Source organism: Pithys albifrons, chromosome 1 (assembly GCF_047495875.1).
Source record: "Pithys albifrons albifrons isolate INPA30051 chromosome 1, PitAlb_v1, whole genome shotgun sequence".
Lineage (NCBI taxonomy): Eukaryota > Metazoa > Chordata > Aves > Passeriformes > Thamnophilidae > Pithys > Pithys albifrons.
In genome coordinates, this window is record NC_092458.1 from 124,912,691 (window position 1) to 124,940,514 (window position 27,824).

Below are 27,824 nucleotides of genomic sequence, written 5' to 3' on the forward strand. Positions count from 1 at the left end.
AATACACTCAAATTCTCAGCCTCCATCCCACATTATTTGACACTCTGCTAAACAAAATAAGCCAAGATGCTGGAGGGAAACAATTTCCTCTTTTCTGTTTTTTTTAAGGTTATTAAATCACATCAAATCTTATGAATGTTTTCTATTCTTCGTGCCAGACACGTCACTGGAAGACAAAATGCTTTGCAAACATGAACTCAGGGACTCCGATGGAGACTTGGAATGGGAGGGGACAGGGAGGGGATTGGGAGGGACTAGGAGGGGATTGGGGGGACTGGGAGGGACGGGGGGGGACTGGGAGGGGAATGGGGGTACAGAGAGGGAAGTGGAGGGGACTGGGAGGGACAGGGAGTGACAGGGAGGGGGCTGGGGGGGGACAGAGAGGGGATTGGGAGGAGATTGGAGTGGACTGGGAGGAGATTGGGGGGAATGGGAGGGACTGGGAGGGGAGTGGGGGAGACTGGGGTGTACTGGGGGAGACTGGGGTGTACTGGGAGGGACAGGGAAGGCATTGAGGGGGACGGGGAGGGACTGGGGGGGACAGAGAGGGGACTGGGGGGGACAGAGAGGGGACTGGGGGGGACAGAGAGGGACAGAGAGGGACAGAGAGGGGACTGGGGGGGACAGAGAGGGACAGAGAGGGACAGAGAGGGGACTGGGGGGGACAGAGAGGGGACTGGGGGGGACAGAGAGGGGACTGGGAGGGACAGAGAGGGGACTGGGGGGGACAGAGAGGGGACTGGGGGGGACAGAGAGGGGACTGGGGGGGACAGAGAGGGGACTGGGGGGGACAGAGAGGGGACTGGGGGGGACAGAGAGGGGACTGGGGGGGACAGAGAGGGGACTGGGGGGGACAGAGAGGGGACTGGGGGGGACAGAGAGGGGACTGGGGGGGACAGAGAGGGGACTGGGGGGGACAGAGAGGGGACTGGGGGGGACAGAGAGGGGACTGGGGGGGACAGAGAGGGGACTGGGGGGGACTGGGAGGGACAGAGAGGGGATGGGGGAACTGGGAGGGACAGAGAGGGGATGGGGGAACTGGGAGGGACAGAGAGGGGATGGGGGGACTGGGAGGGACAGAGAGGGGATTGGGGGGACTGGGAGGGACAGAGAGGGGATTGGGGGGACTGGGAGGGACAGGTAGGAGATTGGAGTGGACTGGGAGGAGATTGAGGGGGACTGGGAGGGACTGGGAGGGACATAGAGGAGATTGAGGGGGACAGGGACAAACTGGGAGGGGATTGTGGGGGACTGGGAGGGACTGGGAGGGACTGGGAGGGACTGGGAGGGACTGGGAGGGAATTGAGGGGGACTGGGACAAACTCAGAGACTGGGGGGGACTGGGGGTGACTGGGGACAAACTGTGAGAGACTGGGTGGGACTGGGAGGGGATTGGGGGGGACTGGGAGAGGCTGGGAGGGAACTGGGGGGGGACTGGGACAAAGCAGGTTACTGGATGTTTTTTTAACACCCAGATTTCCCCGATTTCCTCAAGTTGTGGCATTTCTTGAAGTCAGTTCCCAACTATTTCTTCTCCTGCAAAACTAGTCTGGAAACCAGTGTCTTCTACTGGTAATTTCTTCACTGGGGAACGGAGGATTTACCATTTGCAAAAAGAAAGGCAAAAAGAAGGAAAGGCAAAAAGAAGGAAAGGCAAAAAGAAGGAAAGGCAAAAAGAAGGAAAGGCAAAAAGAAGGAAAGGCAAAAAGAAGGAAAGGCAAAAGGAAGGAAAGGCAAAAGGAAGGAAAGGCAAAAAGAAGGAAAGGCAAAAAGAAGGAAAGGCAAAAAGAAGGAAAGGCAAAAAGAAGGAAAGGCAAAAAGAAGGAAAGGCAAAAGGAAGGAAAGGCAAAAGGAAAGAAAGGCAAAAAGAAAGGCAAAAAGAAAGGCAAAAAGAAAGAAAGGCAAAAAGAAAGAAAGGCAAAAAGAAAGGCAAAAAGAAAGAAAGGCAAAAAGAAAGAAAGGCAAAAAGAAAGAAAGGCAAAAAGAAAGGCACTTAGAAGTGGCTGCAGAGCCTTCAGGGTGGGAGGAGTTGCTGAAAGCTCAGCCTTTATTTGTTTGAATCACAACTGGTTTGTTCCTCAGGTGCAGGAAGAGGCATTTCCTCAGTTCTGGGACGTTTTGGGGCTGGGGGATTTTGGAGCCTGTCATCAGGTGGCAGTGGGGTCTCTGAAAGAAGCAGAGAGGGAAAAGTCATTGAAGGCAAGAAAATTCAGATTAATAAATCCATTGGTTTGCTGAATTCACAAACAATTCAGCACTCACCAAAAAAAACCAACCCTGTTTTGAGAGAGTGAAGCATCTGAAAAAAGTAAAAGTCTTTAAAACTCACATGTAGGACCTGGAGAACTTCATATCCAGGTGAATTTATTCTTGTTTTTATTACTATAAAACCTGTAGTGACATCCAGTCACTTCAGCAGCTGCACAGGAGCCACTCAGGGAGAACACATTTCATGTTGAAAAAATCACCTTTCAAACCCATCAAGGCAATGAAGAAGCTTCAGAAGTTGCAACTGGGTAAAGGTTTTTTTCATAACATAAATTTATAATGGAAGGAACTGCCTGGGAAAAGGCTTGGCTGGGTATTAAAAGCTACAAAATCTTACCCTGATCCTGCTCTGAGGAGGGAGGTGCAGGAGCTGTGTCTGTATGGGCAGGGCTGGGGGTGTCTGGCTTCAAGGAAATCAGATTTATTCTCCTTTAAAAGAGCAGAAAAGGTTGAATTGCTTGATAAACATCATCTCCACAAAAGGTTCAATTGCTTGATAAACATCATCTCCACAAGTATTTAATTTAAAGATTTAATTCATACAGAATCAGTTAATTGTAAAGGTATTTGTTGATGAGTTTCACTATCCTGCTTTTCCTCATTCACCAGTTCCTCCCCAGCCACCCACTCATTAAAACATTGCTCTGGAAAGTCATAATAATCTCCTTTAATTCTAACCCAGCCTTGATTTGCTGACAAGGTCTGGATCTCTGATTTCAGGGCTGTTGCTGCAAGTTGTTGGATAATCAGAGAATCCTAAAAATCAGAGAATCCAAAAATCAGGGAATCCTTAAAATGAGAGATTCATAAAAATCAGGGAATCCTTAAAATCAGAGAATCCAAAAATCAGAGAATCCAAAAATCAGAGAATCCAAAAATCAGAGAATCCAAAAATCAGAGAATCCAAAAATCAGAGAATCCAAAAATCAGAGAATCCAAAAATCAGAGAATCCAAAAATCAGAGAATCCAAAAATCAGAGAATCCAAAAATCAGAGAATCCAAAAATCAGAGAATCCTGAAAATCAGAGAATCCTGAAAATCAGATTCATAACAATCAGAGAATCCCAAAAGGAGAGGATCCCAAAAGGAGAGGATCCCAAAAGGAGAGGATCCCAAAAGGAGAGGATCCCAAAAGGAGAGGATCCCAAAAGGAGAGGATCCCAAAAGGAGAGGATCCCAAAAGGAGAGGATCCCAAAAGGAGAGGATCCCAAAAATCAGAGAATCCCAAAAATCAGAGAATCCCAAAAATCAGAGAATCCCAAAAATCAGAGAATCCCAAAAATCAGAGAATCCCAAAAATCAGAGAATCCCAAAAATCAGAGAATCCCAAAATGAGAGAATCCCAAAATGAGAGAATCCCAAAAGGAGAGAATCCCAAAAGGAGAGAATCCCAAAAGGAGAGAATCCCAAAAGGAGAGAATCCCAAAAGGAGAGAATCCCAAAAATCAGAGAATCCCAAAAATCAGAGAATCCCAAAAATCAGAGAATCCCAAAATGAGAGAATCCCAAAAGGAGAGAATCCCAAAAGGAGAGAATCCCAAAAGGAGAGAATCCCAAAAGGAGAGAATCCCAAAAATCAGAGAATCCCAAAAATCAGAGAATCCCAAAAATCAGAGAATCCCAAAAATCAGAGAATCCCAAAATGAGAGAATCCCAAAATGAGAGAATCCCAAAATGAGAGAATCCTTAAAATGAGAGAATCCTTAAAATGAGAGAATCCTTAAAATGAGAGAATCCTTAAAATGAGAGAATCCCAAAAGGAGAGAATCCCAAAAGGAGAGAATCCCAAAAATCAGAGAATCCCAAAAATCAGAGAATCCCAAAAATCAGAGAATCCCAAAAATCAGAGAATCCCAAAATGAGAGAATCCTTAAAATGAGAGAATCCCAAAAGGAGAGAATCCCAAAAGGAGAGAATCCCAAAAGGAGAGAATCCCAAAAGGAGAGAATCCTTAAAATGAGAGAATCCTTAAAATGAGAGAATCCTTAAAATGAGAGAATCCCAAAAGGAGAGATTCATAAAAACCAGATTCATAAAATCAGAGAAAGATAAAAATCAGATAACCATAAAAATCATAGAATCATAAAATGACTCATAAAAATCAGGGAATCCTAAAAATCAGGGAATCCTAAAAATCAGGGAATCCTAAAAATCAGGGAATCCTAAAAATCAGGGAATCCTAAAAATCAGGGAATCCTTAAAATCAGGGAATCCTTAAAATCAGGGAATCCTTAAAATCAGGGAATCCTTAAAATCAGGGAATCCTTAAAATCAGGGAATCCTTAAAATCAGGGAATCCTTAAAATCAGGGAATCCTTAAAATCAGGGAATCCTTAAAATCAGGGAATCCTTAAAATCAGTCATAAAATCAGGGAATCCTAAAAATCAGAGCAACATAAAGTCACAGAATCATGAAAATCAGAGAATCATAAACTCAGAGAACCATAAAATGAGACTCATAAAAATCAGAGAACCATAAAATAATGACTCCCAAAAATCACAGACTCCCAAAAATCACAGAATGGTTTGGGTTGGGAGGGACCATAAAGATCATCCAGTTCCAACCCCTTGCCATGGGCAGGGACACCTCCCACTAATCCAGAGGCTTGATAGAATCAATACCTGCATTACAGGCAATTAATAAACAACTAAGTCATTTAAATCAACTATTAAGCCCCACAGCCAGGACTGGGCAGTCTCAGGAGACTTGAACTCTTCACATCTAAAAGTATTTTTTGGCTGAAGGATCTTTGAGTAGCTCTTGTCAGCTGAAGGTTTTAGGGACCATTTTTGTACAGAAAATGGGACCTGAGGACAGAAGCACAGAATGTTCCAAGCTGGAAGGGACCCACAGGAACATCAAAGCCCAACTCCTGAATATTCCAAGCTGGAAAGGACCCACAGGGACATCAAAGCCCAACTTCTGAACATTCCTAAGCTGGAAGGGACCCACAGGGACATCAAAGCCCAACTCCTGAATATTCCTAAGCTGGAAAGGACCCACAGGGACATCAAAGCCCAACTTCTGAACATTCCTAAGCTGGAAGGGACCCACAGGGACATCAAAGCCCAACTCCTGAATATTCCTAAGCTGGAAGGGACCCACAGGGACATCAAAGTCCAACTCCTGGCCCAAGACAGACACTCATGGTAGGAGAACATTTCAGGCAGAAACGTAAAAGCTGCATTTAGGGTTAAGGAGACACTCTGAGCCACAACTAGAACAAAAGGCTGCATGTCCAGATAGCTCCCAGGGCTGGGAGTTGATGCCTAAATCCCAAATTTTCAGTGCAACACAAGCACAGTTTGTCTTGGCTTTGGTGCTTACGATGCGAAAGGGCCACATAAATCTCACCTTGGGGTCTTGAAACAGGTTTGTAGAGTGTTGAGGGTGATCCTCCTGGGCTGGCTGGCCTTGGTGCCCTGGTGGGCTGCCTGACTGCTGCTTTTCCTCTCCTCTGAGCATGGCACTGCAGCACTTTTTGTGCCAACAGGGGTGGAGGGCAAGTCCTTGTTGGGTGGTTTGGGCTGCAGGGGTGGAGAGCTGGGATCGGTGACCCTGCTGGGAGGAGTCCCCTCTGCCAGCCTGGAGCCTGGGGACACCCCTTTGGGCAACTGGCTCTTCTTCACCTTCTTCTCTGCTGTACCAGGAGTCCTGACACTGATCTGGGGCTTCTCCTTCAGGGGGGTCCCCAGCTCAGACTTCTCAAAGGTGACAAAGGAGCAGTAACCGTCCGTGGAGGAGATAGCAAGGAAGGAGCCATCACTGGACCTGTTTGGGATTTAGTTTTTTCTATTAAAATTAAGAGTTTTCCTTCAACTCCCACTCTCCTAACACATGTTGTCCTTGTCTTTTCCTCCCCTTTTCCCCAACTCCTCCATGTGTACATTTATGTTGTCCCTGTCTTTTCCCTCCCCTTTCCCCAAATCCATGTGTACATTTATGTTGTCCTTGTCTTTTCCTCTCCCTTTCCTCCTTCAGGGTGGACAAGGGATCAGACCCAGCCAGCAGGGGTTTAGGAAGGGCAGGTCCTGTCTGACCAACCTGATCTCTTTTTACCATCAGGTGACCCACCTGGTGGATGAAGGGAAGGCTCTGGGTGTGTCTGTCTGGACTTCAGCAAGGCCTTTGACACTGTCTCCCACAACATACTCCTGGAAAAGCTGGTAGCCCATGGCCTGGACAGGTGTACCCTCTGCTGGATTAGGAGCTGGCTGGAGGGTCGGGCCCAGAGAGTGCTGGTGAATGGAGCTGCATCCAGCTGGTCACCAGTGGTGTCCCCCAGGGGTCCGTGTTGGGCCCAGTCCAGTTTAACATCTTTAGTGATGATTTAGATGAGGGGATTGAGTCCATCAGCAGCAAATTTGCTGATGACACCAAGTTGGGAGGGAGTGGAACCTGCTGGAAGGCAGGAGGGCTCTGCAGAGGGATCTGGAGAGACTGGAGAGATGGGGCTGATTGCAATGGGATGGAGTTCAACAAGGCCAAGTGCAGGTCCTGCCCTTTGGCCACCCCAACCCCCTGCAGCGCTCCAGGCTGGGCACAGAGTGGCTGGAGAGCAGCCAGGCAGAGGGACCTGGGGGGACTGAGGGACAGGAAGCTCAACAGGAGCCACCAGTGTGCCCAGGTGGCCAAGAAGGCCAAGGGGATCCTGGCCTGGATCCAAACTAGCGTGGCCAGCAGGCCCAGGGCAGTGACCCTTCCCCTGGACTCTGCCTTGGGGAGGCCACACCTTGAGTGTTGTGTTCAGTTCTGGGCCCCTCAGTTGAGGCAAGAGATTGAGGGGCTGGAGGGGGACCAGAGAAGAGCAATGAGGCTGGAGAAGGGACTGGAGCACAAGTGCTGTGGGGAGAGGCTGAGGGAGCTGGGGGTGTTCAGCCTGGAGAAGAGGAGGCTCAGAGGTGACCTCAGCACTGTCTGGAACTGCCTGAAGGGAAGTTCTGGCCAGGTGGGGGTTGGTCTCTTCTCCCAGGCACTCAGCAATAGGACAAGGGGGCACGATGGGCTCAAGCTCTGCCACGGGAAATTGAAGTTGGAGATCAGAAAGAAATTCTTTGCAGAGAGAGTGCTCAGGGATTGGAATGGGCTGCCCAGAGAGGGGGTGGATTCCCCATCCCTGGAGGTTTTTCAGCTGAGCTTGGCCGTGGCACTGAGTGCCATGATCTGGTAAAGGGACTGGAGTTGGCCCAAGGGTTGGACTTGATGATCTGGGAGGTCTTTTCCAACCCAATCCATTCTATGATTCTATGTTGTCCCTGTCTTTTCCTCCCCCTTCCCCCAAATCCATGTGTACATTTATGTTGTCCCTGTCTTTTCCTCCCCCTTCCCCCAAGGCCATGTGCACATTTAAGCCTTGACTGGGTGCAATTTTCAGCCCCAGTTCTGATTTCTCACATTCCATTGAAAATGGGGACTCAAATTACTTTCTCCCATCCATGACAAACCTCTGATTGTGCAGACAAAGCAGATTTTCACCAGGATACAGAAACCTGAACTCAGGTGACTTCCAAAACCTCCCAACAACTTCCTTACTCCCAGTTACACTGTCTGAAAAACGAGGATTTTTCATGACAGGTTTGTTTTCATTAAAATTTCCATCTCTTTGGCCTCAGGGAACTTTTACCTTGTTTCCCAGTTGATTGAGAACAATTCTCCATTTACAGGGGAAAAAATGATGGATTGCTGTTCAGATACTCTGATGACACACACGTGTCTGTGGGGTGATGGCCCCTGGTAAGGCCTGAGGGGTTGAGGAAGATGCCTCAGCCCTGCAGGGAGGCTCCAGCAGAGAACAAAAAGCTTTCAAAGTGATGAGATTAACAAAGGGTGGAGTGTTAAGAAATAACACGGGCCCCCCCCCCTTTGTGAGATCTTCTATAACTGCTAAAAGGAGCCACCTCCCCTTGGGCATCTGTATCACCCCATCAAAAGATTGACTTTTAGTCACACAAACCACATGAAAGAAAAAAAAAAGGTCTAAAAAGTGTTTTGGAGTTTAAACTCCAGCAAAGGAGGGAGAAATGGCAGTGTCTGTGTGAGGGGAACTGCTGCAGCTTGTCCTGTCTCCTCCTCCTCCTGGAACAATGAAGGGTAAGGAGACCATGGGCTTTCTACTTTTTCTAACTTTACTTTCTTAACTTTACTTTCTTCCTTTATACATTCCATCTGACATCTTATGCCAACAGCTACTTTGATTCTTGCTTTATAAGCATCTCCTTTCCTGACTGTGTTTTGCTGCCTTAATACTGACAACAGTAACTTGCTTCACACTTTGCTACTTTATATTGGTTATTGCTTTTTGCTGTTCTTTATAAGCCCAGCTCTGGTTTGCAACTACATTAACTTGCTTTACTCTCAATGTGCAGTTTCTTTCCCAACATGGGTGTTGATAAGAAGCAGTTCTGTTCTTTCTCTTTGTTTTGTGTTACAGAGAGGGGTGTGCAGGATATTTTATTGCCCTGTGTTATTGAGAGTGTCTGGATAAGTGTTTTAGGTGCCTGTGTTACTAATTAGTAGTTTTTTGTTGCTGTGTTTCTAATTAGCAGTTCTTTGTTGCTGGTTTCTGCCTGTTGTGAGAATGGGATACACTGAAGTTTGGTGTGTCTGTCTCTGTAAAATGTGTTTGGTGCTGGTTTCTTTTGGGCTCTTTTATCATCAATTCAATCCAATCCTGCAGCTGAACGTTCTCACCAGCAAAGCAGAACCCACAATAACTGTCACATATTTGTATTAATAAATGTTATTTCAGGACTTGTTGTGAGAAAAGTTCTTTTCTGGCTTAAGTGTGGCTTCATATCAGAAGTCAGAACCTCTTCTAGCCTGTGTGCTGTCCATTAGTTGACAGACAGTGTTGGGGACATGAGGCTCTGATTGTCTAGAAGTGCTTATTGCTAATAATTTCTCCCTGGCTTAAGTGTTGTCTCATATCAAGGGTTAGAAAACCTTCCAGCCTGTTTTCTGTCCTAGTTGGGCAGGCACTGCTGGCTTCATAAGGCTCTAATTTTCCTGGAGGTGCTAATTGCTATAATTTTCTCCCTGTGTGAAGTGTGGCTTCATATCAGAGGTCAGAGCCCATTCCATCCTGTGTGCTGTCAGTTAAAAGACAGACAGTGTTGGGTACATAAGGATTTGATTGTCTGGAAGCACTTACAGCTAATAACTTTTAATTAATACAGTTAAGACTAGAAATCTTTGTATTTCTGTCTCCCTTTAAGGTGACACTGTCAAAAATGAAATATTAAACCAAACCAAGATGCAAACACTGCACAGAACTTGGGCATGTAAAAAGGACATTTCCCCCATCCCAACAGGCCTAAAGAACATAATTACTCACCAGGAAATGTCACTCAGGGTGTGGTAATGGATGTTGGAAACGTAACCAAAGGGGAAGGACTGCTCAGTGTCGTAGAAAAGCACCGAGTCTTCTGAAGCAACAGCAAACACCAATCGATAGGGCAGGTTAAACAGGGCAGGGGGGGATTTCTGACTGATTTCACCTGGAAAACAAAGAAATGGACACACTGAGAGCTCCCTCTTGCATGTGCTGTGACTGCAGATATAATGAGGATTACATTATTGTTAATCAGCTAAACACTGAGAAGACAGCACCTGTATGAAATGTGTAATTTAACATCAAGTGTCAACATTTCTGTTGCCTGAAGTTTGTCCTTTATTGTCTCACTTGAAGAGAAATTGGTGAAGCTTCTTCCCTCTGGATTGCTACTATTTTGTCAAGTTTGTCCTGTATTTTCCAATTAAAATTTTTCAGTATATTTATATGAAATTTAGAATTAAAGTCTCCCTTTAGAGGAGCTGCAGAGCCCTCATCTCCTTCCTTTGCAAAGACCATTGCAAAGGATCTAAAGATTGTGATGAAAACACAACAGGTAATCTCTAAATCCTCTAAGGAATATTATAAATTCACTCTCTAAAGAAAGGAGCAAAGCTCTGCCTTTTCACTGATCTTGTTAAAACATAAATAAAAGTCTCAATAAGGCTGAACTTCAACCCCCAAGTGAGTCTTTGTGGATCTTCACACTGTCCTTTCCCCACCTCAGGATTCCTGTTCTGGCCAAAACCACCAGCACAGCTCCAGGTGAAGCTTCTTCCCCCTGGATTGCTACTATTTTGTCAAGTTTGTCCTGTATTTTCCAATTAAAATTTATCAGTATATTTATATGAAATTTAGAATTAAAATCTCCCTTTAGAGGAGCTACAGAGCCCTCATCTCCTTCCTTTGCAAAGACCATTGCAAAGGATCTAAAGATTGTGATGAAAACACAACAGGCAATCTCTAAATCCTCTAAGGAATATTACTATTTGTAATAAAAAGTTCTGCCTTTTCACTGATCTTGTTAAAACATAAATAAAAGTCTCAATAAGGCTGAACTTCAACCCCCAAGTGAGTCTTTGTGGAACTTCACACTGTCCTTTCCCCACCTCAGGCTTCCTGTTCTGGCCAAAACCACCAGCACAGCTCCAGGTGAAGCTTCTTCCCTCAGGATTGTTACTATTTTGTCAAGTTTGTCCTGTATTTTCCAATTAAAATTTTTCAGTATATTTATATGAAATTTAGAATTAAAATCTCCCTTTAGAGGAGCTACAGAGCCCAACTTCAGACACTCATCTCCTTCCTTTGCAAAGGATCTAAAGATTGTGATGAAAACACAACAGTCAATCTCTAAATCCTCTAAGGAATATTATAAATTCACTCTCTAAAGAAAGGACCAAAGCTCTGCCTTTTCACTGATCTTGTTAAAACATAAATAAAACTCACAATAAGGCTGAACTTCAACCCCCAGTAAGTTCTTGTGGATCTCCACACTGTCCTTTCCCCACCTCAGGATTCCTGTTCTGGCCAAAACCACCAGCACAGCTCCAGGTGAAGCTTCTTCCCTCTGGATTGCTACTATTTTGTCAAGTTTGTCCTGTATTTACGAGTTGAATTTTTACAGTAAATTTATATAAATTAGAATTAAAGTCTCCCTTTAGAGGAGCTGCAGAGCCCTCATCTCCTCTCCTCATCTAAAGATTGTGATGAAAACACAACAGGCAATCTCTAAATCCTCTAAGGAATATTATAAATTGACCCTCTAAAGAAAGGACCAAAGCTCTGCCTTTTCACTGGTCTTGTTAAAACATAAACAAAACTCCCAATAAGGCTGAACTTCAACCCCCAAGTAAGTTCTTGTGGATCTCCACACTGTCCTTTCCCCACCTCAGGATTCCTGTTCTGGCCAAAACCACCAGCACAGCTCCAGGTTTGGCTTCCTCGAACAAACAACAGTGGCTGTGAAAAACCATCTCAGTTCTCTGATGTGGTAGTTGAGACTAACAAAAACTATTTCCCTGCATTGCTCCTTTGGTGCTAAACAAAGTCATTAATTTTTAACATTTTATTTTAATAGTTCAAGAAAAACATTAAACTACTCCTGTAGCTTGAGGGGCCACGTTAATCTACTGCACCAAAAGCTGCTCACAAGGTATTTAGGAGGTGAATTCAGGGGTTTAGAATCAGGAAACAGCATCTAAAGTGTGGTACAACAGTGTCTAAATGGACTGTTCAAAAGCTGGGGCATAAAACAGACACTTTTTTTCACATTTTGCTGTAAGTTCACACCCCCTGAAGGACTTGAAATACCTTTATTAGATGCTCCTCTCAACTCAAAGTAGACAGGACAGCAGCGAACGGCCAGAGTTCCCTTCCCAGGGCAGGGCAGGTGCCCCACAGGCCTTGCAGGAGAGAACCAAGACATTGCAGGAAATTGAAGAAAAGAGTTCCACTATTTTCACTTTTTTTCTTTTTTTTTTTTTTTTTTTTTGTTAATAAACCCACATTTTTACCTTATTAAACCTTAACTTTTACGATTGTTTCTGAAGAAATTTAAGAAAAGAGTTCCACTATTTTCACTTTTTTTTTCTTTTTTTTTTCTTTTTTTTTGGTTAATAAACCCACATTTTTATCTTATTAAACCTTAACTTTTACAATTGTTTCTGAAGAAATTTAAGAAAAGAGTTCCACCATTTTCACTTTTTTTTTCTTTTTTTTTTTTTTTTTTGTTAATAAACCCACATTTTTACCTTATTAAACCTTAACTTTTAAGATTGTTCTGGAGAAATTTAAGAAAACAGAGTTCCACTATTTTCACTTTTTTTTCTTTCTTTTTTTTCTTTTTTTTTTTTTGGGGTAATAAACCCACATTTTTACCTTATTAAACCTTAACTCTTAAGATTGTTCTGGGGAAATTTAAGAAAACAGTTCCACTATTTTCACTTTTTTTTTCTTTCTTTTTTTTTCTTTTTTTTTTTTTTTTGGGTAATAAACCCACATTTTTATCTTATTAAACCTTAACTTTTACGATTGTTTCTGAAGAAATTGAAGAAAAGAGTTCCACTATTTTCACTTTTTTCTTTTTTTTTTTTTTGTTAATAAACCCACATTTTTACCTTATTAAACCCTTAACTTTTAAGATTGTTCTGAAGAAATTTAAGAAAACAGAGTTCCACTATTTTCACTTTTTTTTTCTTTTTTTTTTTTTTTTTGTTAATAAACCCACATTTTTACCTTATTAAACCTTAACTTTTAAGATTGTTCTGGAGCAATTTGAGAAAACAGAGTTCCACTATTTTCACTTTTTTTCTTTCTTTTTTTTCTTTTTTTTTTGGGGGTAATAAACCCACATTTTTATCTTATTAAACCTTAACTTTTACAATTGTTTCTGAAGAAATTTAAGAAGAGAGTTCCACTATTTTCACTTTTTTTTCTTTTTTTTTCTTTTTTTTTTTTTGTTAATAAACCCACATTTTTACCTTATTAAACCTTAACTTTTAAGATTGTTCTGGAGCAATTTGAGAAAACAAGAGTTCCACTATTTTCACTTTTTTTTTCTTTCTTTTTTTTTTCCTTTATCTTTTTGGTCAATAAACCCACATTTTTATCTTATTAAACCTTATGTATTAAGATTGTTTCTGGAGAAATTTAAGAAAACAGGGTTCTACTATTTTCACTCTTTTTTTTTACAATAAACCCATGTTTTTATCTTACTAAACCTTCCCTTTTAAGATTATTTCTGGAGAAACTTAATAAATTTAAGAAAACAGAATTCCACTATTTTAACTTCTTTTTTTTTTTTGGTAATAAACCCACGTTTTTATCTTATTAAACTTTAACTTTTAAGATTATTTTCTTAAATTTCTCCAGAAACAGAGTTCCACTATTTTAAGGTTTTTTTCTTTTTTTTTTTTGTTTATAAACCCACATTTTTACCTTATTAAACCTTATGTATTAAGATTGTTTCTGGAGAAATTTCAGAAAACAGAGTTCCACTATTTTCACTTTTTTGTTAATAAACCCACATTTTTATCTTATTTAACCTTCCTTTTTAAGATTATTTCTGGAGAAATTTCAGAAAACAGAGTTCCACTATTTTAAGGTCTTTTTTCTTTTTTTTTGTTAATAAACCCACATTTTTATCTTATTAAACCTTCCCTTTTAAGATTATTTCTGGAGAAATTTAAGAAATTTCAGAAAAAAAGGTTCCACTATTTTCACTTTTTTTTTTTGTTAATAAACCCACACTTTTATCTTATTAAACCTTCACTTTAAAGATTATTTCTGGAGAAATTTAAGAAATTTAAGAAAAGAGAGTTCCACTATTTTAGAGACTTTTTTGTTAATAAACCCACATTTTTACCTTATTAAACCTTCCCTTTTAAGATTATTTCTGGAGAAATTTAAGAAATTTAAGAAAACAGAGTTCCACTATTTTATCTTTCTTTTTCTTTTTTTTTTTTTGTTAATAAACCCACATTTTTATCTTCTTAAACCTTCACTTTTAAGATTATTTCTGGAAAAATTTCAGAAAACAGAGTTCCACTATTTTAAGGTCTTTTTTCTTTTTTTTTGTTAATAAACCCACATTTTTATCTTATTAAACTTTACCTTTTAAGATTCTTTCTGGAGAAATTTCATAAAACAGAGTTCCACTATTTTCACTTTTTTGTTAATAAATTCACATTTTTATCTTATTAAACCTTCCCTTTTAAGATTATTTCTGGAGAAATTTAAGAAATTCAAGAAAACAGAGTTCCACTATTTTCCCCTTCTTTTTTTTTTAAATAAAAACACGTTTTTATCTTGAAATTTTTACCTTTTAAGATTGTTCCTGGAGAAAACATAGGTGGTGTTTGTAACGTTTTCTCCAGACTCAACACAACCGGCTGCAAAAATAAAAGGTTTTAACATCACTCATCACTTCAGGAAGGACCTGAGCACAAATTTCATGTCCACAAACAAATTTCATGTCCACAAACAAATTTCATGTCCACAAACAAATTTCATGTCCACAAACAAATTTCATGTTGTTGTGGGTTCACCCAGGCGGGCCTAGATTTGGGCCCTGGAGTGTGGACTAGGCCGAAGCTGTCAGCTGACTTGAGCTGGGCTGAGCCAACAGCTGACCTCTTCTAGCCAGTAACTTTGTATTCCATACCACATTATGAATCATCTCCAGGGCAGTAGGAACCAGTGTGGGAGTGGTTAAGGCTGTAGTTTCTCATCCCTCCTCTTGGGAGGACACACGATGCTGTCCCAGGGGGGATGGAGAGGACCAGGCCCACCACTGGCTCACAGGGTACCTCAGGAAAGTAAAATGTGTTGTTCTGGGTCTCTCCTTTCTGCTTGAGTTTGTCTCCCTGGGGAAGAAATCTTTTCTTAAGTAATGTGTAGTTAGGACAGTAGCATTTGTGTGTTCGTTAAGAAGTTGAGGTGGGGAACTTATTGTTGTAGACTTGTGTGAGTGAATATTTGTACTCTCTTCTAATTGTCTCTTTCTTTCTGTGAAAAATATATGTAGATTTAGTATAAATGCAGTTTGAAGTGTTTTTTTTTCTTTCCCTTCTCTTTTCCTCCCTTTCCCTGGTGTTAGGAGGGAGGCTTTTCTCTCTGTGCTTGGGGGGGTTGGCAGTTGCTTATCTCAAACCAAGACACATGTCCACAAACATTCTGGTCTCTTCTCCCAGGCACTCAGCAATAGGACAAGGGGGCACGATGGGCTCAAGCTCTGCCAGGGGAAATTGAAGTTGGAGAGCAGAAAGAAATTCTTTGCAGAGAGAGTGCTCAGGGATTGGAATGGGCTGCCCAGAGAGGGGGTGGATTCCCCACCCCTGGAGGTTTTTCAACTGAGGTCTTTTCCAACCCAATCCATTCTCTGATTCTATTCTAACTCCTGGGCTGAGGGGGCTTTTCCAGCCTCAGGGACTGCTGTGACACAACCCAAGGTCCAGCCCGTGTTCTCATACCTGGAGTGAGCAAATAGGAGCCATCAGGAGTGAAGCTGAGCCTGCGGAAAAACGATTTCATGCTGTCGTCGTGGAACATCCGAAAGCTCCTCGCCTGCAACAGGGAGAGCAGAAATCAAGCCCTGCCAGGAGTCTGAGAGGTGCCAGGAATGTGCCAGCTGGGCTTCAAGGGACAGAAAACATCCAGTTGTACAGTCCACCCCAATGGAACTTTTAAAATGGAGTGTTTGAAAAAACCAGAGCTCCTCCAAACTCCCTTTCTGTAAATTCTTCAGGCCTTGATCCCTCTTCAGCTGCTAAACAAAACACTGCCAGAGCAGGAATCAAAAACTAGTAATAACCTGGAGAATAACATTATTTAACAGTCAGTCTAAGTGCCTGTTCCTCAGAATTAAGGAATTAAGAGTGTAACAGCCAGCTCGGAGGTGTTATTTTATTATCACTTAGAACTGCTTTGGTGAAAAAAGCTCTTTGTTTTCCCCTCTTAGGGTTAGAGTTTCCTAAATTTTCCCTAATTCATGTTTTCCTGAAAAGTCAGACTACCCTCTGGAAAATTTCAGGCTGCCAGCTTTGAAATATTATTGCTATGTCCTATTCATTAATAACCTCAGCTATGTCCTATTCATTAATAAACTTGCAGCTACTGGCAGACATGGCTCAAGTTTTCCCTGTCAAGCCTTCACCACACACAGGATTTTTCCAAAGGCATTGTGTCACTGCTTTGAACTTGAAATAAATTCAGGGATATGGTTTAGGGGTGATGCTGGGACTGGATGATCTCAAAGGTCTCTTCAAACTTTGATGATTCTGTGATACATGAATTGCTTGAATGGAAAATATTTGGCCCTTTGTTTTCATAGAAGAGAAAACTCACATAAAGTATCACCCAGTCCATTCTCCAGTGCCACCAGCAGCAGAACAACCTACCTCTCCTTCAGTTCCTGATCCAGATGGCATCTTGGTGACATTGAATGCCACTCTCCTGGTCTGTGTGTTGTACACCCGCAGGACCCTGAGTGGTGGAGAGCACAGTGAGACAAACACAGACCCACACACTGCCTTGGGCTGGGAGGGACATTAAAGCCCACCCAGTGCCACCCCTGCCATGGGCAGGGACACCTCCCACCAGCCCAGGCTGCTCCAAGCCCTGTCCAACCTGGCCTGGGACACTCCCAGGGATGGGGCAGCCACAGCTGCTCTGGGAATTCTATCCCAGCCCCTCCCCACCCTCCCAGCCAGGAATTCCTTCCCAATATCCCATCCAGCCCTCCTTTGTTTCAGTTTGAAGCCATTCCCCTTGTCCTGTCCTTCCATCCCTTGCAAATGGTCTCTCTCCATCTTTCTTGTGGCTCCTTCAGCTCCTGGAAGGCCACACTGAGGTCCCCCCAAAGCTTCTCCTCTCCAGGCTGGACAATCTCAGCTGTCTCAGCCTTTCCTCACAGGACAGTTGCTCCATCCCTTTGATCATCTTGGTGCCTATGAACAGCTTCCTTTTACCCCAAGACTCACACAATGCCCCAGCACTTCCCTTCTCAGCAAATAACAATCATCCCTTAATTAAAATTCTCTCTGACCTTCCCAGAGTGATGCTGATTTGTTAGGCTGGCAATAAAACCAACCCAGCACAAAACCCAGACAGCTTCCTGCTCGTTTCATCTCCTGCAACAGCTCCACAAAGAACTCTGGACAGAGCCAGGGACAGAAAGCAGGGAAGGCAGTGGGAGACAGCCTGAGGCAGCAGTGGAAGTCCTGGCTCTGGATGCCACAGCTCAGCTGCTCTGCCAAAAGGGGGCAGAGGTGTCCCCAGTGCAGGCTGTGAGTGCCCAGTCCTGGCAACTGGCCTGGCTCCTGGGACACCCCACTGGGCCAGAGCTGCTCCATAACCTGGCAGAAAAGCACCTGAAACCTCAGGGGTGGGAGATTCCCCCCCTCAGGTCATGCTCTTGCTCACAACTTCACCCCAAGAACAGCTCTTGCACATCACAGCACGACTTGTGTTTCACTGTTGCTCACAAATCTCACTGCCCACTTGCCTTTAACTTGCCATTTCTCTGAGACTACTGAAAATCTTCAGTCAGAACTCCATTTCCACTCACACTGCAGTTTGGGTGGCAGGGGACACACATTTGTGAGCCAGTTTTGAACCCCCTCAGAGCAGCACATGCCCCAAACAGTTTAAATTCACCCAAAATTCTGACAAGGGTCAAGTTTCTGAAGTTTGTGTTTAGCTTTGCCAATGACATCCCTTACAGAACTGGTGGGGATGGAGGCAGAAAGTGGGCAAAGGAAAGGCATCAAAGACACTTTAAATTGCTCTTTAATCTGTTTGTATCTACTGTAAAATGACAAGGATGAATTTATTAGCTCATTAACATGAGCATGCAGCACTCTCTGAAGATACATTTCCTATCAATAATGACCAGCAACATGACAATGTATTTTCTGAAGAAAAGTTCCTACAGAACTCCCTGTCCAGCTCAAGACTCCCATTCGCAGGAATCATTTACCACCATCAAAGAAATTGAGTAAAGCATCATTTTACCTTCACATCAACCTGCTGGTGAGAACAATCTGAATAAAACTAAAAGCCACATTTATCTTGCACACTTCCTTTTAATTCATCCTCCAGTAGGAATATGAAGGCAAAAGACAGAGCAGCAGCTCACCTGTCACAGCTCAGAGTTGCAATGTACTGGCCTAGAGGGTCCCAGGTTACTCCTTGGACATAACTCTTGTGCTCATCAAATATCCAAACCTTCTGCCCTGGAATTACAAACAGCTTTCAGATCCTGAACTCCAACGTGTTGTCAAACATTCCTTCATTTCAGAAATCAGACAAAAATTAAGCATAGAAGTGTTAATTGGATGGGAGTTGGTAAAAAGAGCAGAAATAGTTGCTTTTAAAGTACTAGATTGAGGTTTGTGTGCTATGAAATAACTTGGATTGGCAAAGGCCTGAGCTCTCTGAACCCACTGATGTTCCTCAGGTGAATGTCTTGAAGTCAAAGCATCATGATGAGACAAAAACACAGAGAATTCTCAGGAAATGTTTTGTTTTGAATGCCAGTGACAGGGGTGGGGTTTCCTATCAGTCAAGTGTTGCTTTCCTGCAAAGAAACAGCAGAAGCTGACAAGTTTCAAAAAGACAATAAACAACTCTTGGAAAGGATGACACAAACAGAGCTGAGGCCAAGCTGCACAACAGCAGAACTCCTCCTGGGCAGGGCTCTGTCCCTGACAGAGGCCAACAAGAGATGTCTAAGGAAGTGTAAAAGCAGAGCAAACACATGATGGGATTTCTACAAGACACCCTTTAACAGTTTGGAACTCAAGGACCTCCAATCCCTCAATCCCACTGCAGTGGGATGGGAGTGGACACAAGTGTTTTGTCCAAGGGAGTTTAAACAGTCACATCTTGCCAAACAGGGTCTGAATCCAATCCTGCTTCCCATTTTTCACCTGGATAATCACATCATAGAATGATGGAATGGTTTGGGTTGGAAGGGATGTTAAAGATCATCCAGTTGCAAAGCCTTGTCATGGGCAGGGACACCTCCCACCAGCCCAGGGTGCTCCAAGCCCTGTCCAACCTGGCCTGGGACACTCCCAGGGATGGGGCAGCCACAGCTGCTCTGCCCAACCTGTGCCAGGGCCTGCCCACCCTCCTAGCCAGGAATTCCTTCCCAATATCCCACCTAACCCTCCTTTGTTTCAGTTTGAAGCCATTCCCCTTGTCCTGTCCCTCCATCCCTTGCAAATGGTCTCTTCTCCATCTTTCTCATGGGCTTTCTCCAGGCACTGGAAGGCCATAGTTTGGCTTGTTGGGGTGTGGAGTGGAATTAAGGAATATTATGAGCTGCTTATGTAGGAATTTGGGGTGAATAAAAACTGGGCAAAGCTCCTTTCCAACACTCCAATGTGAAGAGGTTATTTTGTGTCAGCTTGGCTGGCCTGAGGATATCCAAATATCCATAAATAACTGGGCTATGGACCTCACAGTCCCAGAAAAATCACACCCAAAAAAACAAATCACAGAAAAAAAAAAGCCCAAATGCCAAAAAGATGCTTCCAATTGTTTTGGTTAATCCCATAAGGCCCTTCCACCAGGTCTGGAGATGAAAGGGGTGAACACACCCAGCATTTACCTTTAGTGACATCCCACATTATGGCTGTGTTATCCACAGAAGCAGAGGCCATGTAATTTCCATCTGAGGTCCAGCAAATATCATACACATCTTCCAAGTGGCCTCTAGAAGCCAGAAGAGATCAATCATTAATTGGAAAATTAACAGCTATGTGTAAACACAAGTTTTATAAATTAGGTTAAAAAAAATCAAAGTATCACTGAAGTAAAATGAACATGTTTTCAGCTGTTAAAAAACCCTTCTATAATCAGAAGGTGATAGAATTTTTAGGACCACCTAAAGGGCTCCATCAACACCAACTTTTATTGCGCTTGTTTGAGTTGACACAATGTGGCAACTTCAATAATAAAAACCTGGAAATTTGGGTTGTTATTTTGTTCCAAGAGATTAACCCCACAGTTCCTAAAGGCTCCTGCTGGTGCTTGAAGCAATCCCAGTGGTGCTTCTGGAATTGCTCCCACCTCAACCTCAGCAGCTGCCAGGAATGTTTCAGTCCTGGAGAGCAGTTTTAATTTCATTTTTAGTTGGTGAGAACAGCTGCCCTTCAGCTGCCACTGGTGGTTTGATGCCTTGGCCACTGTCAGCTAAACTGACTCAGCCTTGGCAGGCACACTGTGTATAATTTATTAATTGAAACAAAAGCTGTAATTGCATCAATCAGTTTATCTACTGATTCCCTTTGCCTTAATAATGATCAAAATTTCTACTCTAAAGCTAGTCAGCCAAACTTCACTTTTATTTTATGTATTTCTGTGCTGAGCTCTGAGGGACTGCAAAATCTCAGGAACCAATTCCAGAAGCATCTGAGTTTTGACCTTCTGCCTTAAGTGAAGCTGTAGGTTGGCAAGGGATACGGAACAAAAGTTAAATACAATAAAATAATAGAATCACAGAATGGTTTGGGTTGGAAAGGATATTAAAGATGACCCAGTGCCACCTCCTGCCATGGGCAGGGACACCTCCCACCAGCCCAGGCTGCTCCAAGCCCTGTCCAACCTGCCCTGGGACACTCCCAGGGATGGGGCAGCCACAGCTGCTCTGGGAATTCATTCCCAGCCCCTTCCCACCCTCCCAGCCAGGAATTCCTTCCCAATATTTCATCTATCCTTGCCCTCTGGCAGTTCTAGCCCATTGCACCTTGTCCTGTCACCACCTGCCTGTATAAAACATCCCTCCCTCCCCTTTCCACGAGCCCCTTAAGGGGGGTGATGCCTCAGGATTTTAGTGTGTTTTGGTATATTTTTAGAATCATTTCAGTTGCACAGATCCTTCTAAGCTGCTCACATCCTAAAGTCAGTCACCAAAAGCTCTTTCTCACAAATTATGAGCTTTCTCATGCCCTGCCAAGGCTGTGGTGGTTGTGAGAAACCACCTGTAGACAGCGAGAAGACAAAACACAAGAAGAAGCCCTGGAGGTCTTTGAAGATCTCCAAGGGGCAGTTCTGAGGACCCCCATGGGTGGGGCACAGGGGGAAATGAAGATCATGGTTGGTTATTGATATCTCATGTGTAAATTACTGGAGAAATTATAAAATTGTAACATTCCTGATTAGGGAGGTGCAGACCTTCTGGTGGGCACCTTGGAAGCTTCTAATAAAGGTGACCTGTAAATCTTTCCCATTAAAACTGGTTTTGAGTGTCTATTTTCACAGAAATAGGGTTCAAAGGATTAATAGTAGAGCAACCAAGCATTGAAGTTCTAGAAGACTGGACCACGTGGCAAAAGCCAACCGGGGATCCCAAAGCAAACTCACAAAAACAATAAAATAAACCACCTCAAGGTTTTAACAACTGCCCAGTTCTCCTTGTTGAGTTGAGCTTCATCTTCATCCTGAAAAACCAAGGGCTCCAACTCTTTGCTGTCATTCAGCTTCCACAGCAAAATAACAGCATCTGGAGAGAAAAAAAAGCACCCACTGTCATGGGTTTAGCTGGTGTAGGCTTAAATTTAAGCTTTAGATTTCAGGGTAGGCCTGAGACTATCAGCTGACTTGAGCTGGGCTGGGCTAGTTGGCAGCTGACACTACTGGCCAATGATATTCCATACCATATTCCCACATCATCTCAGAATACAACTAAAGTGATAGAATCTGGTTGTGGTGGGAGGTAGAAAATTGTTATGTGTGTTATATTGTAGTTTTCTTTTAATTTCCTCTTTTCTGTATAAATATATATAATTGTCAGGGTTGAAACTCAACATTTAGCAGAGACAAAGCTGAAAAAATGATTTCAGAAGCCTTGAAACAAAGGGGCCCAAAGAGGCACAACAGAGACAGTGTTTGGGCCCCTCAGTTGAGGAAAGATCTTGAGGGGCTGGAGCGGGGCCAGAGAAGAGCAACAAGGCTGGAGAAGGGACTGGAGCACAAGTGCTGTGGGGAGAGGCTGAGGGAGCTGGGGGTGTTCAGCCTGGAGAAGAGGAGGCTCAGAGGTGACCTCAGCACTGTCTGGAACTGCCTGAAGGGAAGTTGTGGCCAGCTGGGGGTTGGTCTCTTCTCCCAGGCACTCAGCAATAGGACAAGGGGGCACGATGGGCTCAAGCTCTGCCAGAGGAAATTGAAGTTGGAGAGCAGAGAAAACTTCTTTGCAGAGAGAGTGCTCAGGGATTGGAATGGGCTGCCCAGAGAGGGGGTGGATTCCCCATCCCTGGAGGTTTTTCAGCTGAGCTTGGCCGTGGCACTGAGTGCCATGATCTGGTAAAGGGACTGGAGTTGGCCCAAGGGTTGGACTTGATGATCTTGGAGGTCTTTTCCAACCCAATCCATTCTATAATTCTGTGATTTGTTAAGCCTGACAATGTTTTATAGCCCTGTCTACCTTACTGAGGTAAGAAAAAACTCAGGAATGAATGTTATCAGACAATGTAAACTCTTGCCCTCTCCCCTCATGTAAATCCCTGAGATAACAGAGCAATGACTGTCTCTAATATAGCAAGAATTGTGTAATTCCCTAATTAAAATAAGCCCTCCCTGGATTACCATAACCCTTCCTCCCTAATTAGCATGTGCTGCCTGCCCCAAAGTCCTTAAATTGAGTGTTGAGTGTTCAATAAAGGATTCCAGTTTTCATCCCCATAACTGGGATCCTGAGTTTTTTTGACCTTCCCATATGTGGTAGTTTTGGCTTTAGTTTTAGCCAGGCCTCAAATTAGCAGGCTCAGAGAATCTGTGTAGATTGGGAGAGACAGGGATCACCTGACTTAAGCAACCCAAGAAATATTTCATACCAGATGAAACAAACCTGAGATATGAGCACAGAAGCAGGAGGTGTTGACTCAGTTCCATCATGGCCAAAGTAAAGGCAAGACATGAGGCTGCTGCCCTGCTGTCTGGGCCCTGCTGAGGCTGCCACTACTTGCATTTTGTTTGAGTTCAGAGAAGTAGAAACATGTTGTTGTTACTCTTTGTTGGGAGTCTTTTGGGGTGCTTATGGATCTAAAGCGACGGAATCTGGTTTTGGTGGGAGGCAGAAAATTGTTGTCATATCTAATTTGTGTAAGTGTGTGTTATATTGTAGTTTTAATTTCCTCTTTTTTGTATAAATATATATAGTTAGTTTAAGTTTAAACCTAGTTTGAATGGTTTTTTCCTTTCCTCCCTTTTCTCAGTGAGGGGGAAGGGAAACTCTGACACTGTGTTGGGCAGTTGGCATTTTGTCAGCTCAACCCAAGACAGGTGGGAGGTAAAAATTGTTATTTCTAACCTGTCTGTGTGTGTTATAGTCTAGTTTTCTTTTGATTTTCTCTTTTCTGTATAAATATATATAATTAGTTAATTTAAACCTGTTTTGAGTTCCCAGTTTTTTTCCTTTCTCCTTTTTCCAACTGCAAGAGGGAGGGAAGCTTTGAGTCTGTATAGAATTATAGAATCAGTTGGGTTGGAAGAGACCTCTGAGATCATCAAGTCCAACCCTTGGTCCAACCCCACTTTGATTACTAGTATTGGGCAGTTGGCATTTTGCCAGCTCAACCCAAGACAGGTGGGAGGTAAAAAATTGTTATTTCTAACCTGTGTGTTTTATATTCTAGTTTTCTTTTGATTTTCTCTTTTCTGTATAAATATATATAGTTAGTTTAAACCTGTTTTGAGTTTCCAGTATCTTTCCTTTCTCCCTTTCCTCACTGTGAGGGGGAGGGAAGCTTTGACTCTGTATAGAATTATAGAATCAGAATCAGTTGGGTTGGAAGAGACCTCTGAGATCATCAAGTCCAACCCTTGGTCCAACCACACTTTGATTACTAGTATTGGGCAGTGGCACTTTGCCAGCTCAACCCAAGACACCCATGAAGCTTCCTGGTGTTTGGGTAATGCATTTCATTGAGGCCAACAGAAGCTCTCACCGTCTCCTCCCGACGCCAGGACCTCACCACTCGGTGAGAACCGCACCACGTTGACGGCTTTGGTGTGCCGGGCCAGGTTGGACAGGAACTCCACGATGGCTTTGCCATCAGGACCCTTCTCCACCTTCCAGATCTGTGTACAAAAGCATTGCAGAAGGTTTGAAGGGTGAGATGCAGTATCAAAGAACTTCAGGATGACTCAGTCCCACCAGGATCACCCCCAATCCACGTCCCCAAGGGCCACATCCAGACACATCTGGGACACTCCCACACACAGTGACTGCCCCACCTCCCTGGGACACTCATTCCAAGGCCTGACCACTCCTGCAGGGAAATATTTTTTCCTAATCTCTGCTCTGCCCCTGCCCTGGTGCAGTTTGAGGCCATCTCCTCTCCCCCTTTCCCCTGGGCCATGGCAGAAGAGCCTGACCCCCCTCACTGCCCCCTCCTGGCAGGGAGTTGTGCAGAGCAATGAGGTCCCCCCTGAGCCTCCTCTTCTCCAGACAAACCCCCCACAGCCACTCCTCACAGGACATCTTCTCCAGAACCTTCCCCAGCTCCATTCCCTTCTCTGGACAAGCCCCAGCCCCTCAATGTCCTTTTTGAACTGAGAGGTCCAAAACTAAACACAGGACTTGAGGTGCAGCTTCACCACTTCACTCCTTGGGCAGCCATTCTGAACTTAGAGCAGAAACTCTCAGAGCTAAAGCTGCAGCTGCACCACAGACTTCTCCTCCACGAGCTGCAGCTGCACACAGGGTTTATCGGTGAGGTTTGGGTGGCTGAGGGAAGAAGCTTCAGGGTGGCTTCTGTGAGAAGACTCCAGGAGCTGCCCCCATGTTGGATAGAGCCACTTCCAGCTGGCTCCAAGATGGACCTGCCAGTGGCCAAGGCTGAGCCCATCAATGACACTGGTGCTGCCTCTGGGTAACACTTAAGGAAAGGTAAAAGCCACTGCACAGGAGCTGTGAGAGAGGAGTGAGAAGGATGGAAGATCACCCAGTGCCACCCCTGCCATGGGCAGGGACACCTCCCACCAGCCCAGGGTGCTCCAAGCCCTGTCCAACCTGGCCTGGGACACTCCCAGGGATGGGGCAGCCACAGCTGCTCTGCCCAACCTGTGCCAGGGCCTGCCCACCCTCCCAGGGAAGGATTCTCCCTTAGAAAAGATGATCCCAGGGCTGGAGCCAGGCTGGGAAAGCTGGGGATGTTCACCTGGAGAAAAGAAGGCTCCAGGGAGACCTTGGAGCCCCTTCCAGTGCCTAAACAGGGTTCTGAAAGGAGGGAAAGGGACTATTTATGGGGACAGACACTGAAAGGACAAGGAGCAACGATTTTAACCTGAAGGAGGGCAAATTCAGATTAGATATTAATCACAGAATGGATTGGGTGGGAAAAGACCTCTGAGATTATCAAGTCCAACCCTTGGTCCAACTCCAGTCCCTTTACCAGATCATGGCACTCAGTGCCATGGCCAAGCTCAGCTGAAAAACCTCCAGGGATGGGGAATCCACCCCCTCTCTGGGCAGCCCATTCCAATCCCTGAGCACTCTCTCTGCAAAGAATTTCTTTCTGATCTCCAACTTCAATTTCCTCTGGCAGAGCTTGAGCCCATCGTGCCCCCTTGTCCTGTTGCTGAGTGCCTGGATATCAGGAGGAAGCTGTGGCTGCCTCATCCCTGGAAGTGTCCAAGGCCTGGCTGGACAGGGCTTGGAGCAACCTGGGCTGGTAGAAGACACAGGGCTGGAACTACACGTTCTTCCAAGTCCCTTCCAACCCAAACCACCCCATAACTCTGCAGGCAGCTGTACAGCCTCTACCCTCTCTCCCTGAGCCACCCCTCATCAGTGCCAGGGACATGCCAGCAATGCCATACCCGGAGAACAAGCCCTGCTGTGCCCAAATCAGACTCACCCTCACGGCCGTGTCCACCCCAGCCGAGGCCAGGCGGTTGATCCTGCCCCCTGCTCCATGCTGGAAGTCCAGGCTGTAAACAGGCTCCTTGTTGTGCCAAACTATTTCACAGGTGATCACCTTCATGGCTGCTGAGGGAAACACAGCCCAGGCCACCACAGTTCTTGGTCCTTCCTTCGGGCTCAGGCCATCAAACCTGGGGCATGTTTTGCAGGCACTGCTGAGAGATGGTGGAATTTCACTGCAGGGACTGACAGGATGGTTTGAGGAAGTGCATTCCTGAAAATCAGGATTTGGTTTATGGTTAAAGCTCCTGTTCTGGGACTGCAGGACAAGGGGATAAAGCCCTGTCTCAGTTCATCAAACAAGGGTAAAAGCCCCCTGAGGCAGAAACTCTCCACTCCCATGGCACCTCCCGGGATAAAAATCCTGTGTCCCCTTTCCTGGGATAATAATCCCTTCCGTGTCCCTCCTTTCCCAGGACAACAATGCCTTCCATGTCCCCTATCCCAGGATAACAACCGCATCCATGCCCCCTTTTCCCGGGATAACAACCCCATCCATGCCCCCTTTTCCCGGGATAACAACCCCATCCATGCCCCCTTTTCCCGGGTTAACAACCCCATCCATGCCCCCTTTTCCCGGGATAACAACCCCTGCCGTGTCCCCCATCCCAGGATAACAACCCCTTCCATGTCCCCCTTTTTCCCGGGATAACAACATCATCTGTGTTCCCCTTTTTCCCTGAGATAATCACCCCTCCCTTGCCCCCTGTCCCAGGATAGCGATCCCTTCCATGTCCCTTTTTCCCGGGATAATAACCCCTCCCGTGCCCCCTTTCCCTGGGATAACAATCCCTTCTATGTCTCCCTTTTTCCTGGGATAACAACCCCTTCCGTGCCCCCTTTCCCAGGGTAACAACCCCTTCCGTGTCCTCCTTTTCCCGGGATAACAACCCCTTCCCTGTTCCGGGATAACAACTCCTCCCATATCCCCCCCCCCTTTTCCTGGAATAACAACCCTTTCTGTGTCCCCTTTTCCCAGGATAACAACCCCTTCCGTGTCCCCCATCCCGAGATAACAACCCCTTCCCTGCCCTTCCTTTCCCGGGATAACAGCTCCTTTATTTCTTTCCCCCTTTCCCGGGATAACAACCCCTCCCCTTTCCCCCTTTCCCGGGATAACAACCCCTTACCCTTTCCCCCTTTCTCGGGATAACAACCCCTCCCGTGTCCCCTTTTCCCAGGATAACAACCCCTTCTGTTTCTCCCTTTTTCCCGGGATAACAACCCCTTTTGTGTTCTCCCTTTTTCCCGGGATAACAACCTTTCCCGTGTCCCCTTTTCCCCTTTCCCGGGATAACAACCCCAAGCACAGCCGGCCTGGCGCAGGGCAGAGCCACCTCCGTCCGCTCTCCTGAGCCTCGGGGACCTCACAGTCCCGCTCCCCACACCCCGGAGACCCTCAGTCCCACTCCCCACACCCCAGAACCCCCAAATCGTGGTGCGGGATCCCCAATTCCCGGTGCGGGTTCCCCCAAATCCCAGCCCATTCTCACCGGCTCGGCACTTCCCGCCTTTCCCGCTTTTTCCCGCCCTGCGCATGCGCGAGCCTGGCAGGCCCCGCCCCACCCACGCCCCCGGTCTGGCCACGCCCCCACCTGGCCACGCCCCCGCCCCCTCAGGCGCCCTCAGGGGCTTCGAGCGGTTAAAACCCCCCAAAAATCATCAAATTAAAGCGAAAACCGAAAAGCCCAGAGCTCGCCTCTCCCCAGAATAATAGTTTGTTTGGTTTTTTTAATGTAACAGGCGCTGAGGTGTTTGGCCGGTGGAAATGCAGGATATTGCGCAGAATTCCCC

The 27,824-nt window shown here is 45.0% G+C and overlaps 2 protein-coding genes across 5 annotated transcripts in view; one reads left to right on the top strand and one right to left on the bottom strand.

Annotated features, from left to right (window-relative positions):
* The window catches only part of VPS26C (VPS26 endosomal protein sorting factor C), a 541,728-nt gene that overhangs the window by 439,113 nt on the left and 74,791 nt on the right, over positions 1-27,824 (top strand). The gene's annotated exons all lie outside the window — the stretch shown is intronic.
* On the bottom strand, positions 759-27,562 carry CHAF1B (chromatin assembly factor 1 subunit B). Of its 4 annotated transcripts, XM_071573786.1 has the most exons (15): positions 27,524-27,562; positions 25,966-26,244; positions 24,052-24,184; positions 21,491-21,608; positions 19,716-19,819; positions 18,237-18,333; positions 16,498-16,582; positions 15,571-15,664; positions 14,421-14,490; positions 11,912-12,003; positions 9,605-9,767; positions 5,901-6,042; positions 5,626-5,798; positions 2,606-2,697; positions 759-2,166 (listed from the first exon to the last, which is right to left on the bottom strand). In XM_071573786.1, exons 2-15 carry the CDS (start codon positions 26,089-26,091, stop codon positions 2,048-2,050), a joined length of 1,608 nt encoding a protein of 535 aa, XP_071429887.1. In that variant the 5' UTR covers positions 26,092-26,244; positions 27,524-27,562; the 3' UTR covers positions 759-2,047. The 4 variants fall into 4 exon arrangements, with proteins under 4 accessions (XP_071429887.1, XP_071429862.1, XP_071429879.1 ...); XM_071573761.1 differs by having other exon boundaries at positions 5,626-6,042; XM_071573778.1 differs by having other exon boundaries at positions 5,626-6,042; positions 25,966-26,182; positions 27,524-27,551.